At 39.7% G+C, this 17,500-nt stretch overlaps 1 protein-coding gene, 1 long non-coding RNA gene and 2 other non-coding genes across 4 annotated transcripts in view; 2 read left to right on the forward strand and 2 right to left on the reverse strand.

The window, feature by feature from the left end:
- Positions 1 to 5,220: 5,220 nt before the first annotated feature.
- Positions 5,221 to 5,293, reverse strand: Trnai-gau (transfer RNA isoleucine (anticodon GAU)). Its single transcript has one exon. It is a non-coding gene; the product is annotated as a tRNA-Ile (tRNA).
- A 430-nt stretch (positions 5,294 to 5,723) lies between these two features.
- On the forward strand, positions 5,724 to 5,796 carry Trnai-gau (transfer RNA isoleucine (anticodon GAU)). The gene has a single exon. It is a non-coding gene; the product is annotated as a tRNA-Ile (tRNA).
- A 402-nt stretch (positions 5,797 to 6,198) lies between these two features.
- On the reverse strand, positions 6,199 to 16,744 carry LOC138043348 (uncharacterized). Its single transcript, XR_011131235.1, has 3 exons — positions 16,596 to 16,744; positions 11,706 to 11,941; positions 6,199 to 6,335 (listed from the first exon to the last, which is right to left on the reverse strand). It is a non-coding gene; the product is annotated as an uncharacterized lncRNA (long non-coding RNA).
- Positions 8,607 to 17,500, forward strand: part of LOC138041452 (dentin sialophosphoprotein-like) — a 15,113-nt gene continuing 6,219 nt past the window's right edge. The window contains exons 1-6 of the mRNA XM_068887204.1: positions 8,607 to 10,723; positions 13,176 to 13,511; positions 13,694 to 13,735; positions 15,318 to 15,375; positions 15,493 to 15,555; positions 15,818 to 15,955. Of these exons, the coding sequence (XP_068743305.1) occupies positions 8,830 to 10,723; positions 13,176 to 13,511; positions 13,694 to 13,735; positions 15,318 to 15,375; positions 15,493 to 15,555; positions 15,818 to 15,955 (2,531 nt within the window). The 5' untranslated portion in view covers positions 8,607 to 8,829. The remainder of the gene's footprint in view (positions 10,724 to 13,175; positions 13,512 to 13,693; positions 13,736 to 15,317; positions 15,376 to 15,492; positions 15,556 to 15,817; positions 15,956 to 17,500) is intronic.

Here is a 17,500-nt window from a genome sequence, read left to right on the forward strand (position 1 = left end):
TGATTTGAGTTTTCCAACATCTAAGGAACGCTGTCATAAAGACGTCAGTAAGAACAGAACTCGAGGAAGATGGTTATTTTCCGTAAGGTTCCCTTCACAGCAGTTAAAATGAAAATTCATCATCAGGCTCGCGTTTTCACGTCCCTCCATTGCCTGTGAAACAGACCAAATTGAATGACTTTCCAACATCTGCATAAATTTGTAAAATTTTATTCGTTTAGCCAACCTGGAACGCTTGCTACGAAGAGTATGCATGTGTCCTCATTGAGTCGTTACCATAGAAACAAATAGTTGTGTATTCTATTTCATCATCACATTCAGTGTAGGGATCCAAAGGGGATTGCTCAACCCTATCCCAGAAATCAATGCGAATCCTTTCCCGCTCCCTGGCGGACGTGCTTACAATAGCTCTGCGAAATTTGGCCGAATTTCTTCGAAAATTACAGTCCGAAGGACTCAAGTTGAATATTTCTTTAATTTGACTCTTCGACTCGAAGAATCCACAGTTGATCACAATATGCTACAATCAGCCGTGGCCTCAACCAGGGGCACCCAACGTCAATTTTCGGAAAATATCTGTTCGAAAGACGATTTGAGATCTAGTTTGTTCGGAACATTTGTTGTAAAATTTCTTGCTTGCCTGCCTCTCCTAGGATTTTCGAACATCTGAAAAATGGTATAATTGCCCATTTTTAACGGATTTTTACCCTAAAAAGGTGACCTAGAATTATCTGGAGCATTTTTTTCTGGTGGAAATTTTCGAAAAGGTAAGTTTTGTTCCCTATAATTTTCGGATCACTAGACTTTCAGCTAGGAAATCCGAACAGATGAAAAATTTTTAGGGGATAAAAATATGCCTATTTCTACCGTTTAAATACAAAAATACGTTTAACAATGCTATGTTTAAGTGGTTTTGAACTATATTCTCGTTGAGTGCCCCTGCCCAACCGAGACGTCAAAACCTGGCGGGGACGATCTCTTGAACATCTGCACTGGAGATATTAATTCTGTCCGAGACTCACAGAATTCGAATCAGCACAGAGAGAAAACCACAAAACCAAAGACGAAATCAGTCCCTAGCGGAACTTCCGCTCCTCAAACTTCATCAGCAAACAAGAGTACCGCTAAATCCTCGGTGACTCACACATCGACCGCGAGGTCCACTGATCAGTCCACTCGTATTTCTCACAATTTGAAAGAACTGTAAGACCTTCAGCATCAGGCACTGACTTCGATGCAGCAGCTGATTACTACATTGAACTCCACGATGGAAGTTTCACCCAGGCTAAAACATCTCGTAAAGGAAAAGAGATGAAACTAGTGAATCGGAATCCAGCGAGCACGAAGATGCTGAAATGGCGGGAAACCCACCTGAAGTTTCCAACGAGGTCGATGACTTTTAGCCAACAGCTGGCTCAAGAAAGCGTTCCAAAACCGATGAGGACGAAGTCCTCGGAGAACTTACCAAACTTTATGACTCCGAAGGGACAGTAAGCGATCCAGTGAATACTAAATTGGCCTCTCTTCTTGACAAAATGGTCAAAACAAGCCTCAGTGAGGGTAAAACAAAAGAAAATCACGGGAAATACAACCGACGAGAAAACTGTGAAAACCTTATAAGCACAAGAGTAAATCCGGAAATCTGGAGTAAGGCTAGATCTAATACTAGATCCAGAGGTTTGAGGATACAAAAACTGGAAACAAACTAGCTGAAGAGTATGATTACCATTGTCAAAATTGCTGACAAACTGCTGGAGTTAAAATCTAACTCAAAATTTGCATCAGAGAGTGATGTGTCTGAGTTCCTTAAAATCTCACCAGACTCCCTAGCTCTTCTGGGACACTCCATTAATGAGGTTAATCTCAAACGACGTGAGTTGATAAAACCTTATCTAAATGTTCCGTTCAAACAACTATGCAGCTCACAAAATCCAGTAACCAAAATGCTATTTGGAGATGACTTGCCAAAGTCAGTAAAGGAAATTTCTGAAACCAATGAAGTCGGTGCCAAGGTTTCATCAAAGCATCCAGCACAATACCACAGACACTCAAGAGGGCCGTTCTTTCCCCATCGCCAGCACAATCAGTATCATAAGCCTTTTTTATGGAAGTCTCAGGGTCCGGTGAAGAGATCACTCCCGGACCACAAAAGGAAGGGGAAACCCGAACGGACTGTCGCTGAAGTGATTGGCCTTATGGTTGCAAGTTTTCCTGGGGTAATGTATGGGCCCCTTTACTACAGACAACTTAAAACAGAAACAGTGGCTGCACTGAAACAAAACAAAGGCAGTTTTGACTCTTTCATGAATTTTTCAGATAAGGCAAGATCTGACTTTCAGCGGTGGATTGAGAATATTACAACCACATCAAACACTGTCACCCATGGTAACCCCAAAGTCACAATTTACTCAGACGCATCCTTGACCGGTTGGGGAGGGGTTCTTAATTCCACATCAACTGGGGGGCAGTGGTATGAGGATGAATCCAAAAGCCACATCAATTTCCTTGAGATCTTGGCATGCTTCCTCATCTTGAAGGCATTCTGCTTAGAAGTTCAAATATGTCATGTGAAAGCTGTGATTGATAATACAACTGCTATATCATATATCAATAGCATGGGAGGTCGAAGCCTCTTGTGTAATTAAATAACCCGGGAATTGTGGGTGTGGTGTGCACAACATGGTATATGGTTGTCTGCAGTGCACATTCCTGGAGAACAAAATGTTTTAGCAGATAAAGAGTCTAGGGAAAAACGATCAGATTGGGAATTGAAACTCAATCCCCAATTGTTTGAATGTATAATACCTCCTTGGGGCACTCCTTCAGTAGATCTGTTTGCTTCCAGGTTGAGCTACCAGTTGAGACCCTTTGTCTCCTGGAGACCTGATCCAGAGGCACTGGCTATTGATGCATTTTCCCTTAACTAAAAGGGACAAAATTTTTATACTTTCAATCCATTTCCACTCATCAACAAAGTTCTCCAGAAAGTAGAACAGGACCAAAATCAAAGCATCCTTATTGTACCAATGTGGACAACTCAAGTATGGTTCCCCAAGTTATTACGCCTCCTGACAGATCACCCACTTTTGTTTCCAAAGGGACCAGGGACACTGACTCTCCATTCAATCAGGACAAAGTACATCCTCTTCAGAAAACACTAATACTTCTAGCATGCAAATTATCAGGAAATCGCTCACATCAAGAGGCGTTTCGGAAAAAGCTGCCAAAGCCATATTACAATCCTGGAGAGGGAGTACGCACAAACAGTACTCCACTTAGCTCAACAAATGGCTATTGTTTTGCAGTTGATCCATACCAAGCCACTCCCACACAAGCTCTAGACTTTATGACAGAACTGTGTGAACAAGGGCTAGGATATAGTGCTATGAACACTGTGAGGTCTGCCTTATCACAGGTAGTTCACATTCCTTCAGGGGTTTCATTTCGAGAACTTCCTATTGTTAAGCAGTTTCTAAAAGGAGTTTTTCAACAAAACCTGCATTACCAAGATACACTGTCATTTGGGACCCTTCTATTTTGTTAACCTATTTGAAGAGTTTATCCCCAGTTAAAGAATTATCACTGAAAATGTTGACGTACAAGAATGTTGCCTTGCTGGGAATTTTTTCAGCACAGAGGTGTCAAACCCTTTATTTTTTGGACATTCGGAACATGGTGGTGAACAATTCCATTGTCAAGTTTTCGATTGGAGACAAACTAAAACAACAAACCTGGCAAACATTTACATGAGTTGGAGTTCCCATCATATCCCACTGATGTTAGACTTTGTGGTGTTGATGCTGTTAAAGAATACCTAGCACGCACCAAACCGCTGCGAGGCATTATTACTAGTTTGTTTGTCACATGTGTTAAACCGTATAAAGCAGCCAGGAAAGATACTATGTCTCGGTGGGTTAAAACCACCTGGAATTGATTTAAGTCACCTCATAGTATCAGGTCTGCATCAGCCAGTGCAGCTGCAGTAGCTAAGGTTCCTGTTGACACTATTCTTCGAAATGCTGTATGTATTACAAGAAACCAATTCAACAACATGGAGAATTGGCAAACGTTCTGTTGGACAGTACACAGCCAGTGAGATTTGAGCCATTGAAGAAATAAATGTTGTGTCACTTGACATATTGGATATTTGCTATCTTTGCGCTCACAAATACTGGCTCTAAACGTCTCATGGGATCCCTACACAGAATGATAATGAAATAGAGCTTAACTTACAGGTAAGACTAAAAAAGGGGGGTCCTGGAGTAATTTCTGAGTTACGGAGGGGGGCCTTGAAATTTTAAAAGGTCAATGTTTAAAATGGAGAAGTTAACCTTTTGTATATGGTATTACTTAATTAATCTAGCATAATTATACACATATTTACAGCAATGCAACAGCAACTGACCTATTATTAAATTGTATAGTTGTTACCCCAGTTTTACAAGTGCAGCAGTGGATCAAGAAACCACCAAACTAATGTATGTTACTAAGTGGTTGAACTTTCCTGCGAAATAAAGAAACCATATAAGAGAAGTGTGACATTCTAGATGTATATGTACAGTAAATGTGAACATTTTTAATAACTACGTTAATAAATACGAAGTCTATTCTCCTGAGAAAAGATATTCATTAATTTGTTCTTCCTACACCTCATCATCATCTTAACCGCTATTGTCATCACCATCATGGTTGCCATCATTGTCGCCATTATCGTCATCGTCATCCTCATTGTCATCCTCATCATCATCAGATGACACATCGGATGGCGAGCTACACCCCCAGTTAATAACCACCACATGCAGTGGAAGAGTGGCAGGCTCATGGAGAAATGTGTTTATTAACAGTATGCTAAATTTAGTAATTATGTTAAATCGTATTTTATGGTTGGGGGGGGGGGGGGTGCATTCAAATAATTCCCAAATAGAATAGGGAGGTCCTAAGAATGTTTTTGCTTTATTGAGGGGGGGGGGGTCTTGATAAAACGTTTTTCACCCAGCCCCCTCCCCCCCCCCTCCTATAAATAATGAACGGTCCCTAAGCTCTGATCAGTCTCGGATACTGATCATAACCATTGAATATTATCTGACAAAGGATAATACTAATGAAATGATATATGAAATGGATCATATATGAACTGCGGATATGAAATCAAATTAAGCTATGATCCTCGCAGTTATGAACGCAAATTTTGCAATTGCGTAAAGAAGCCTGAAAAATTCAGGACTTCAACGGGGTTTGAACCCGTGACCTCGCGATATCGGTGCGACGCTCTAACCAACTGAGCTATGAAGCCGCGGACGTTGGGAGTTGGTCATTTGTGGGTTCCAATGTTCCCGTGAGGAATAAATCACCGATGAAATGATATATGAAATGGATCATATATGAACTGCAGATATGAAATCAAATGAAGATACTATCTTCCCAGTTATGAACGCAATTTTTGCAATTGCGTAAAGAAGCCTGAACAATTCAGGACCTCAATGGGGTTTGAACCCGTGACCTCGCGATACTGGTGCGACGCTCTAACCAACTGAGCTATGAAGCCACTGACGTTGAGAGAAATGAGAGAATGATATATGTCCTGAATTTTTCAGGCTTCTTTACGCAATTGCAAAAATTGCGTTTATAACTGCGAGGATCATAGCTTCACTTGATTTCATATGCGCAGTTCATATATGATCCATTTCATATATCATTTCATCATTTCAGCTGCCAACGTCAGTGGCTTCATAGCTCAGTTGGTTAGAGCGTCGCACCGATATCGCGAGGTCACGGGTTCAAACCCCGTTGAAGTCCTGAATTTTTCAGGCTTCTTTACGCAATTGCAAAAATTGCGTTCATAACTGCGAGGAATGTCTTCCTATTTTTCACGTTGCCATGTTACCACCAATAGCGTAGCTCCTACTCTACTATAAAAACTACACATAACCCACAATTCCTCGATGCGCTCTAACGAAGGGCTAACCGTCGAAACGTCAGCTTTTAGCTTCTCTGTACGGTGGACGCAGCATTACAGTTTCTTTAGAAACTACCCCCTTTATTCATGTTTTAAGACCTCCGTTCGCGGTCTGCTTTTGGTGGGAAATTTGGAAACCCGCAAAAGGTGAGTTGGGTGAGTTTGAAGGTGATTCATCTTCCACCAAAATGGAATAGTACTGACTGCAGAAAAATAAGAGCATATAAAAAGAACTTAAAAAACGATCTTTATTACTTGCCCTCAAAGTTTTGTCGGCAGTGTACACAAAGGATATCTCAAACCATCGGAAGGTGTTCTCGTTTGTCAACTGTTCTCACGTCGAACTTGGTAAGCCGGATTCATTTGTGATTTTCTCACCCTGCAAGATATTATCGCTACATTTGACGAGTATACAATGAGTTTTATTTTTCCCTACAGGTGTATTCACTTCTAAAGAAAGCAAAAATTTATATTGATGACAAAATATTAATATTAATTCGATCAAATTCGTAAATCTTCTAAACCATACACACAAGGCGTCCTTAAAAGTGAATTACGTGTCATACAAATTGAAATGGAAGGCGGTGACAGATGTCCTTCTTCCCACCATCCGTTAAAAACCTCCCGATTATTTTCAAGTTATAGATAACATAGAATGACTGAAGACAAATTTCGTTGCTAATCATAAGGCATTCTCCTGCCAACTGAACTACGACTTCCCAAAAAAACTAAGAAATATACCAAAGGACCTTCAGCAGCCCGTTACTGAAGTTTGCAAATAACATTGAGACCGCCTCTAGAGAGCCAAGATACTTAAAAAAGTTCTTTCGCAACATGTGATAACATGTAACCACTGAATTGACTTCAGAAACAATAATGATCTTTGGAAATGTGAGCTCGAGCACTATCTCTACAGGCAAAAGCTAGGTGCTTTATTATGCACGTAAGTCGGCAGATAATGATTTCTTAAGATTTTTAAGGAATTGAGGCCCCTTAATTCATTATTAATAAGTGTGTTAAAATAACGCAAGTTTTCAGAAACCACACCGTAGGGTTCGCATTTTGTATCAGTCGTAATTTTCCACACTGGCAATAATTTATTGAGGTCATATATTGTCAGAAAAAGTTAAGCTCTCAGAAACGTGACTCAGTTCGTAAAGAAATTCTTGAGGCAATAAATCGACTTTTCATTCCAGTGAAGCGCAAAAACCAGGAAAGAAGTTTGGAAAAAGAAAACAAAATACCAATCGGATTCAAAACGCACACGTGGATTAATATATATCCAGGTTCAATCAATCCTAAATCACATAAGTATCAATAAGTGTCATACATGGCCATTTCCTGTACCACTTTTTCAAGTTATCATTTCGTTGAATGCATAGATTGAATTTTTCTAATTTCTGATGATAGTATTGAGTATATTCCCTGATAGCTGTTGTCATCTGTCAATGTTTGTGTTTTGTATTGTATTGTTTCAGTTCTCTGCGTTTCCTAGTAAGTAATTTTTGTGCCTCAATATTGCTATTCCATGTCCATGTTGTTTACCTTATTGCATTTGTTTGTATTCTGACTTCTGCAATTATGTTGCTTAAATGACATTTTCATTCCGTTTTTCTTATTCTGCCTTCTGTAATTATGTTGCCTCAATTCCATGTCAATCTCCTCTCCGAAGGGGAGGGGGGAATGTCACGTGACTAAATAGGTGGGTCAACTGAGCGATTCAATTTAAACAGAAGATGGCGGACCTCATTTCCCTGGATTTTGAAGGAAAAACAATCAATCAAAGACAAAGAAGACAAAGAGAAAGACAAAGAGTTAATGCAAACAACCTTCCATGGTTCAGATTGATAAATCAAGACCTGAATAAAATGCTGTTACAACTCTAGCTAATTGCGCCAAATCTACCTGGATCTACCTGGATACCTGGATACCTGGTCGATTTCTGTTTCAAAAATGGCCGCCTTGTCTATGATCACGTGATCTCACGTTGAGCCTTCTCTCGACCAACCTCGTCCCACCTGGCACTAGAGCTGATAGTGTTGAGACGCAAAATGTCATGGGATCGAGGTAACAAAATTGCAAAATGGGAAATGCAGAACACGAAACAAAGATGACAATGATAGGAAGACGAAGAAATCGCGATAACGACGCAGGACTGCTTTAAGACTTCAAAATAACATTCAACGTTGAAAATCATAATATAAGAGTTATAATCTACCATGGAACCGAGGCAAAAAAATTACAGAATGCAAAAAAACGGAATACAGGAATTGAACATGGAACTGAGGCAAAATAATTGCAAAATATAGAAACGGATGACGGAGGGCAATCATAAAATGAAGGAAACGTAATTTCTCAATTAAAGCTTAGGAAATAATCCCGAAAAGGAGAAATGATCGCCAGAATTGCGAATGGCATTTAGAAATTTGTCATAAAATTTTGAATAAGAACAAGAAAATTAAAATGGGCACGTGGTACACTCATCTTATCTTCCAGAGCTTTATAGTAAATTGTTTTTTTCATTTGATAAAGACGTACCCTTTAGTGTTTGAATAACCCGACCAGTCTTGTCAAGTAGTTAAATCGACCGTAGTTCAACTCCACCACGCCTGACCGACTTTTTTTCTTCCTGCCAGTTGGTTGAAGTTTTTCAGCACGTCATGCTTGGTATATGAAATATTTTCACGCTGCTGTTAAGCGTGTTTGAATTAATCAACACAAACTATAATTTCCTGCAGATGTGCTGTCACTAAACAGTTTACTTGTTTTTTCTTTCAGGACCATTGGCCGAGTTGAGGCTACAAGTTTTAGAGCTGAAATAGCAAAGGAGTTTAGAAGCTCGTAGGTCTTAGGAGGAAGAATTCTTCCGGGCTATGGCCACTGCAAAACCTCATAAGCTCACGACTGAAAACCTTAAAAAGTTTGAAAAGCAACTGCAAGAACAGAGCAGGAAACGAAAGTCCTTGCAAAGGAAGATATGTCCTGATAGAACTGAGGCGGATGGCCAAAGCTCAGGAATACAGTCTTACGGCTCACAAGTTAGTGTATTTAAGGACAATCTAGATATAAACAACGAGGAAGAGGAAACTGAAAAGGGAAATCTTTTCAACAAACTTTCCTATTCACTGGATCGATCACGCCCAGAAACGTTCCGAGGAAATCCGGAAGGACAAAGTCGAAATGAAAGCCTGCGTCAAACACCGAACATTGTAAAAATTGACCATGCGGAGGAACGTGACCGCATTAGCTACAATAGTGAAAAGGAAAAACCCGATAGTGTGGAAAAATTAAGTACTGATGAAGATGATGATGATGATGATGATGACGATGACGATGACGATGACGATGACGATGACGATGACGATGACGACGATGACGAAAGTGAGGAAGAAAGCTCTGGGACTGAAGATGAAAGTGACGACGACGATGACAGTGATGATGACGATGATGATGATGATGATGATGATGCCACAGAAACAGGTCCACCATGGTTACGAGAAACTCCTGTTAGCGTCCGAACACATTACACAAGCAGTTTAAATGCAAGCAGCAGTAGTATCCCTACAATTGCCTCAGGGGCAAAGAGCATAGCAGAGTCCACAAGAACAAACACTGAGGGAAAAAGAAGCGTTGCGTCCAACATAAGCTCTGCTCCATCTTACATCATGAACGTGAATCAGTACCGCATGAAGAAACTGGCGGTCAAAAAAGAAAAAGAAATAGCTAGGCTTGGTGCAGAGAACACAGAATCGGAAATATCTCGGGGGTCAAGCCGTAATGACTCGGTAGCGAGTAGAGTTAGCATGCGCGAAAGAGGTTCAACGAGTCAGCAAAGTAAAGGTTCTTACGTGACCGTTAGGAACTGGACACGGTGGAGCAACTACAGTTCAGCAGGTTACAGCATCAGTGAAGGTCCTGGTACAAATCACAGGTTTAGAAAACGCAAAGAAATAACCAAGTTGAATGTGACAGCAAAGACTCCCAGGAAAAGATTGATGTCTCGCGTTTTGTTACAGCACGCTGCAAGCAAATCTCAGCCCAATCTTCGAACAACTAGTAAGCGTAATGTCACAGTTGCACTAGTCCCTAATACCTCTTCGGCGCCATCAGTAACTAGCTGTCAAATGGCTTCGCGACTGAGTACTCGATCAATAATAAAAGCGAAATCTACAGCCTGTGCAAAATCCGTTCCTGATCTAAATAAGGAAGTTGTAAATTCATTTTTTCTTATGGAAGGAGACCAAACTATTTCTACCACCAGGTTAGCTTACACAAGACAAAACACATCCCACGGCTGGACAAACCGTCGCAAGCGAGTTCTTAAACGTAAAGAGCGCCCAAATAGGAATGAAAGTCCTCTCAGCTCTACTTCGAGGATGCACTCAAGCATCAAGCCTTGCAGCAAAAGATGTTCTTCTAAAAATGAAAAACGTTCTGTTTTGTCAAGTGCATTAACTACGTCTTCCTCTAAGTCAGATGGAACACGTCGAAGTAGGGAGGCTCCTTCCAGCGCCTCTAGTGAATTTACTAAAACTTCGAAAAAGCCTGGGCTGGAACCTCTCAGGAAATATGCTGGTTACCAAAGCATCCACGACCTCTCATCAGGTCGAGACTCTTTGTATGCACCCGGTACACCTGTAAGTTTGATTCGTCTGCGAACTCCAAGCCTGCGCTCAGTCGTAACAGAATACAGCAGTTACTTGAGCTTGGCAGCCTCCAGTGTTAAATCAGCACGAATGAGTTCCAGATCAAGTCTATCAAGCACAGGTAAAAGGTTGAATTATTTAAAATAGAACTTTCCTTGACCAAAAATAGCCCAAAAATGGCTAAAGAAATGTGGAAGATTAGTGGATTGAGTGAATACTTTCGCGGTACTCTGCATAGCAACGACGTGAAATTACCAAATTTGAGTTTAACGACCCGTCCACATGTTTCTGGAATTTTTCCTCTGCTTTTCCGAATAGGGCTTGCGTCCACGCGTACATGTATCACAAAACAGAGAAAATGGCACCAACATACGATTTTGCACATGTTCAACAAGCAAAATCCTTGTGAAAAGCACTGGGCACTAGATAAGTGAAAAGGCTTCGAAAACGATTGGAATACGCTAGCTGTGGACGCGGATATTTTTGATTCCGAAAAAAAAAATTGCGGGTACAAAAATTTCCGGATACGTGTGGAGGGGCCTAAGACAACAACGCGAGCATAGAGATGTGAAGCTATTCTCTATTTTTACTCTGAAATCGCTCGTACGCAATTTCGTTTTAGGATACTTCACCTACGTTCTACAACGTCAACGCGAGATCCGGAAATCATCGTGGTCGGTCTTAGGGTTCCTGTTAACTGTAATGGATTTTTCTTTACTGTTCACGCACTGTACAAAACCGACAATTAACAGGCTTTGAAAAGTCGGTAACAGCAGATCCAGTGCAGTATAAACTTTTGCATCGATTAAGACAACTCGCATATCGACTCAATGCGTAAATTACCGATTTGTGTACACCTTTGGGCTAGGTCTTCGTAACTCTAATCTTTTCGAGTTGCAGAATCGTTCATCTCTTACGTGAAATATGGGGATGACGATTAATTAGAAGCAATAGAACTCTACCAGCTACATAAAGGAAACACAATGCACCCCGTTCTCTAAGGAATTAACATTTTTTCAACACAAAATTTATGACAACTTGTTTAAATTCACTCATATAATGGAAATGGAGACTTAAATAATTAACAGGCATTAAATATTTACCCATGGTGGTCAATCCTCATTTACGCTTTGTCTGGAGCCGTTTCTAGGATCCAAAATCACTCGAAAGTCAAACAAACTTTCACAATTTGGCTTTTTCCGCCGCGACCAGTCCTCGAGCCATGGAACCACCACAAGCTTCTGTTTCCTTAGGCAATACAATTACAGTTGAAGATGTCGAAAGTAACAATGGTAGGTAAAACCGTAGGTTACTTATTAAATGAAGTCTTTTAGCTAGCCTATTGAATAAAAAAAAGGAAAAATAAAGAGTGAATAAGAATATTTTTCAATAGAAAAGTGACAAAGACTTAGACACCTTTACATAGCTTCCTTAATTCCCTTCGGGTTATCATTGCATTAGCAGTTTCTAGTCTACATTGACACAAGTTCTTGAATGTTTTCGTTTGATTGTCAACTTATGATCTGTGTGTGTTTGTAGTTTTAAGTAAAAAAGTTAGTTTTTTTACTCATAAGCACGCTCTTCGCAATAAGGAACAAAAGTGATCTAGTCACACAGTTGACACAGAAACAGAAAAGACTGTTTCGACGCAAATCCCCAACACTACTAATTATGATCACTACTTGGCCATTACTTGTAGTACTTGATCGTACTTTTAAGGTACCTTTTCAACCGAAAATACGTTTATTGGCCTATTGATTGAAAGGCTGTGTGTACATTTTTTTTCAATATTTACAATCTGATTTTTGTGGAAAATAATTCCGTACGTAAGAACTGAGTAACATGAAGCCATGGCAACACAATTGCTACAACAGATGTCAAAATGCTATTAATTTACGTGCGCCACCTGCAAAGCTGAAAATCTGCCTGAAGACACGATTTCAATACTTTTAACACAGAAACAGTGCGAGGTTTAGAGAACAAAGTGTTGGTATAGATTTGCCAAGTCGTGTTTCTTGGAATGGAAAGAAATTATTTTTCTGCCCAAAACTATAGACATCTGATCTTGAGTATTGGAAATGTAATTGTAAAAAGATTTCATGTTTCGTACTATGCTTAAACTGTCACTGTAGTACTAAGTCGTTCCATGCCTACAAACGGAAAGTGATGCCAAAATATCTTATAAGTCTCTACAACGGAATAAATCGAACTAAGTAATCAAGCTAAGTCTGCGACTGACGAGTCTCGAGCGCGCTCGTAAGTTTAGTGATTTCAATGGCTAGGTTTTTTTCATGGTGTATTGCCTTTGTATGGAAATGTTCAGTTTACACAAATTGTTTCTGTCTTTTTGTTACTCTTTACATTGTTTTCAATAAAACAGAGTTGTAAAAGGAAATAATGAATTTTCTTGGGGATTTTAAACAAGCTTTCGATGAAAATGAAAAGGTTCGCGTTCGCTAAAGTTGAAAGTTAGCATTTCCTAAACAATGTGTGTGCCGGAGTGAATGCATTCCGTTATAATTTAATTACAATCTTAATCTTTTAACGCATTGTCTTACTCCAACTAAACGCAGATGGAGAAAGTACCGCAATTGGACCACAAGCCATTGATCAAATAAAAGAAGAAGAAACACAGCTAAAAAGATCACTTGAGAAAGACACCAAACCAGCTACAGAAAGATCACCATCAAAATCTTCATCTAAAATCGACAATCAAAACAAACGAAGTGATTCAGGAACAAGGACATCCTCGTCAAAAACCAAGAGAAGTCCCTCTGAGAATCAGGAGAAACAAAGCGACTCAGAACCCGAGCAAATCCAACTACCACCCATCAGACCACAAACGCGTATCAGCAGTGGTACAAAATCCCCTCATAATTCACCTACGGAGCCGGTTGTAACACCAAAAGGTAGGCCAAAGTGTGGATTAAGACATTTAAATTTGAAGCTTTCGGAGAAGAGAAAATTAACAAAAATAATAGACCGGGCACACGTGCAGTGCAATGCCGGTTTTTCTCTCAGCCTTCGTTTAAAGAAAGGGAAATTAATTAAGCGACAGCAGGGTAGATAACTTGTATATTTTACTTTCCAGATATCAAGAAAAAGAAAAAGGAGAAATTGAAGTTACCAAAGGGTTAGTACTTTTTGAAAGCCGCCAAAATCTCGAAAAAAATTTTTTTTCAACTACTGCCTCTCAATCCCTTCGGAATCAATGAACGCTTTTCAGTCAATAAATTTACTCGTGTACTAGTTTATGTTACATAGGCAGAGCTCCTTCATCTCCTATCATGACAAATTCCTGACAACCCAAAAGTCCTCAATCATGGTTCTGACGAAGGGATAATCTTCCGCGAAACGTCAGCTCGCAATTCTCTCTATCAATGGTCAAATTGCCTTTATCAACTCGTGTAATAAAAATAAATGTTCTTGTTTTACTACCCATCGACGCAACACTTGTGACCACAGTTTCGTACTTACAAAAATTTAAAAACATTCTGTGATTTTAGAAGCAGTCAGTTTGTTTGATAAGGTTTCGTCTTCTCTTACGTGCTAAAGAACAATCACACATGGTCTAAAATGTGATTTTGCAATTCCACGCACTTTGATAAAACTACAAAAAAAAAAATGAGATTGACTTACGCCAGTAGTCGTCTAATATATTCATGTTTGCATTTCAATTAATGGAATGAATTATAGCCGCCAGATAGCTAAGGCCAAACTAGTAAATGATACCGAAAAGATCGCTTTTTTCTGGATCTCTTTTTTCACAACTGCAGAACCTGCATCTCATGACTGCGCTCGGTAAAGGTGAACATAACCTCATTGGCTGATCCTCTAGAGACATCGTTCGTTAAAGACTAAATTTTGTGATAACGCACGCAAAGTCAAGCGGTAGGAAGGTAAAAACAAGCTATGAAAAGCGTTGATATGCGGAAGCAATCGCCTCATGTAGCATAAAGGTCGAGCCGAGGATCGATTTCCACCACTCTCTCGAGTCCGGTCTTCGTTCGCTTCTCCCCGAGCGCGAGCTCGAGCCTAAAGTCAGCCGCTGACATTTAAAACTGACCTTGAACTAAACATTGATCTGAAGTATGAAACGTGTTACGTTCTTATAGGATTCTTCTTTTAAGCCGTCTTCAGTTATGAACTGTCATTTATCAGGAGCGAGTAAGAAAACAGTTCTTAGCGTACTCAAAGTTTCAGACAAAACACACGTTTGCAGAATTACCTGAGTCAACAAATGATTACAGCTTTTTGTTTCGTTGCCTTTCACAAAAGAAAAAGATATACACATTTGGGATTTTGAAACCTCAACAGGCCACTGGTTGTCCAATGAAAGTCCAGTTGAACCGCACTCATTTGCAAGCCAATGTAATGGTGTCACTATGGAAACATAAGAAGACGCTTTGTTGAATGTAATCATTAACCTTTCACAAGTGAAACGAGCCTCTGCAAAATTCACGCCAAGTAAAAAACGGCTACTGAAGCTCTATGAGAAAAAGAAGCAGTTTTTGTTGCCCGCTTTAATGTAAAAACTCTGACTGTTTCTTCCTTCAAACTGTTGTTTACAAAGCTTTTTGTTGCAGTAATCATCGTTGCAAACATGAGTGAAGTGGCATGTGAGTGTGAATGGTTGTCTGAAGGACTTGTCAAGTGCCTTGACAATCTGGAATGGTTCCGTCCGCCGCTAACGTTTTTTTTTTTTGTCTTAACAGTCATTCAAGTAAATCATCCGCTTCCTAACTTTACAGAAGCTACGCGAGATACCGGGATGTAAGTTATGTCTGCTTTCATTACCAGTTTGGTTCATTGGTGTTTGCGTAAGTAAAATCCCCTTAGTACTAACGTTTGTGACGGGAGTTTAATTGATCTTGCTTTGTATTTCAACAGCGCTCGCTTGATTAAATTAGCAAAGCCTAAAGAATCGAAAGCAGTGTGGATGACGAGCTTTTGGTAAGTGATTGCATTTAATAAATGGCCCTGAAGGGTTTCCTTGAAGACCTTATTTACATCAGTATTTGTAACCGATATATATATATTTCTCGACAAAGAGTTAACTGGGCGACCTCTACCTAGAATGTTTTAATACGTTCTCTTGATAAAAATGATGTCATATTGCCTTAAAAACGTTTCACTGAGACAGTATTTCGTGGGGTGCTAATTGAGACAATCATCTACTGGCAAGCATTCATTCCATGTGGACGTTCTATTTTAGGCCGCTTGTGTGGGGAAACCAGGAGCCCATGAGACCCATATCAAGTGCTGCACTGTCGGCCAATGCGTCGGAGAGATTAATAGCCTTAGCAACGCCAAAAAAGGATTTCCAACTTGATCACCCAATCAAGTGCAACAGGTACTTAAACATAAACTCTAGTATCATGATGAGATTTTACAAAGACACTGATCTGCAACACCAGATATTTGAGAAATATCCATTGGGCTAAAGCAAACGTCAAGCAGAGGTTTACTTAAATTGAGGCTTGTGCCGCAGAAATAGCAAAGGTCTGGAAATAATCCCTAAAGGTTAATGGCAATCTTCTTCTGCGTCAGTAGTAAGTGTTTCCGGTTGTCGTTTCTCTTGTGAATTAACGTTTCAGCTGGCGTCTGAAAAACGGTTTTTGAAGCTATTCCAGAAAACCAAATCTGTACATTGGCCAATAGTTGTTTTAGGATCTATCTCTTTAATATCCAGTTTTGGCAATAATTCCAGACACTCCGGCTGTCAGCCAAAATCCGTAAAAGAACGCGCCGAAAGACGTTGATACAAAATTGAAAACAATATAGTCAACACTTGGTATTAAGCGTTTATGTTGGCGTACCAATCAAAAGCCTCCTAAATAATAGTGCGCTCCATTATATTAAGGATCAAATCTAATGAGAACTGTTAATGCCTTATGGGACTGTTTTGATTTCAGTCAAGTAGAAACCAACTTTTCGAACTCCCGAGGGAAATAGCATCGAAAGTGAAAAGAATTGAATTACTCCTGACTTACCGTGCTATGGTTTTTCAATCGCAATAACGCAGGCAAAACCTCTAAGATATAAGTCAATACCTTCGATTATGTATGTACTCTCACTGTACTGTTGCAGAATCTAAAACAATGCCATCGCTCGGCGTTAGCGCAGCTTTCTCGGATTCTTGTGATCAAGCTTTTAACGGAATTCGAAAAAAGGCGTTAAAATTTTGACGTCCTACCACAGGGGGCCCACACAATCGGATGTGTAGCCGATTGTTATTTTATAGTAAATGTACCGGATTTACCGTTTGCTTCATCCATAGCGATATATCGTTAACTATGTATGTAAATCAATGATAAATAAACGTTGAATTACCTTACCTGTGGTTTATATTCGTCCTTTTACCTCATAAGCGGTTTTTTGAGCGATTTTGAATGAAAGCAAACTCAAATTCATTCAAAATCGCTCAAAAAACCGCTTATGAGGTAAAAGGAGGAATATAAACCACAGGTAAGGTAATTCAACGTTTATTTATCATTGATTTACATACATAGTTAACGATATATCGCTATGGATGAAGCAAACGGTAAATCCAGTACATTTACTATAAAATAACAACCGGCTACACATGCGATTGTGTGGGCCCCCTTTGGTCCTACCGAAGCAAATTCAAGAGCAACAACTTTGTTCGAACAATCGAGAAGTTCGAAAAATCCTTATTCCACCTCATTTAACTTGATTATCACAGCTACCATTGATAAAACAAGGAGACACCATTTAGCAGTTTTTGCAGTGAGAAATACTAGCCCAAACTCATGTCTTTAGGAGAATGTTTGCATGATAAGAACACGTCAAGTATCACGCTGTCTATCACGCTTTGTAATACAGTAATTAGTAATATCTTTATCATTTGTTATTATAGAGGGGACAGAGATCGTAA

Source organism: Montipora capricornis, chromosome 3, assembly GCF_036669925.1.
Source record: "Montipora capricornis isolate CH-2021 chromosome 3, ASM3666992v2, whole genome shotgun sequence".
Lineage (NCBI taxonomy): Eukaryota > Metazoa > Cnidaria > Anthozoa > Scleractinia > Acroporidae > Montipora > Montipora capricornis.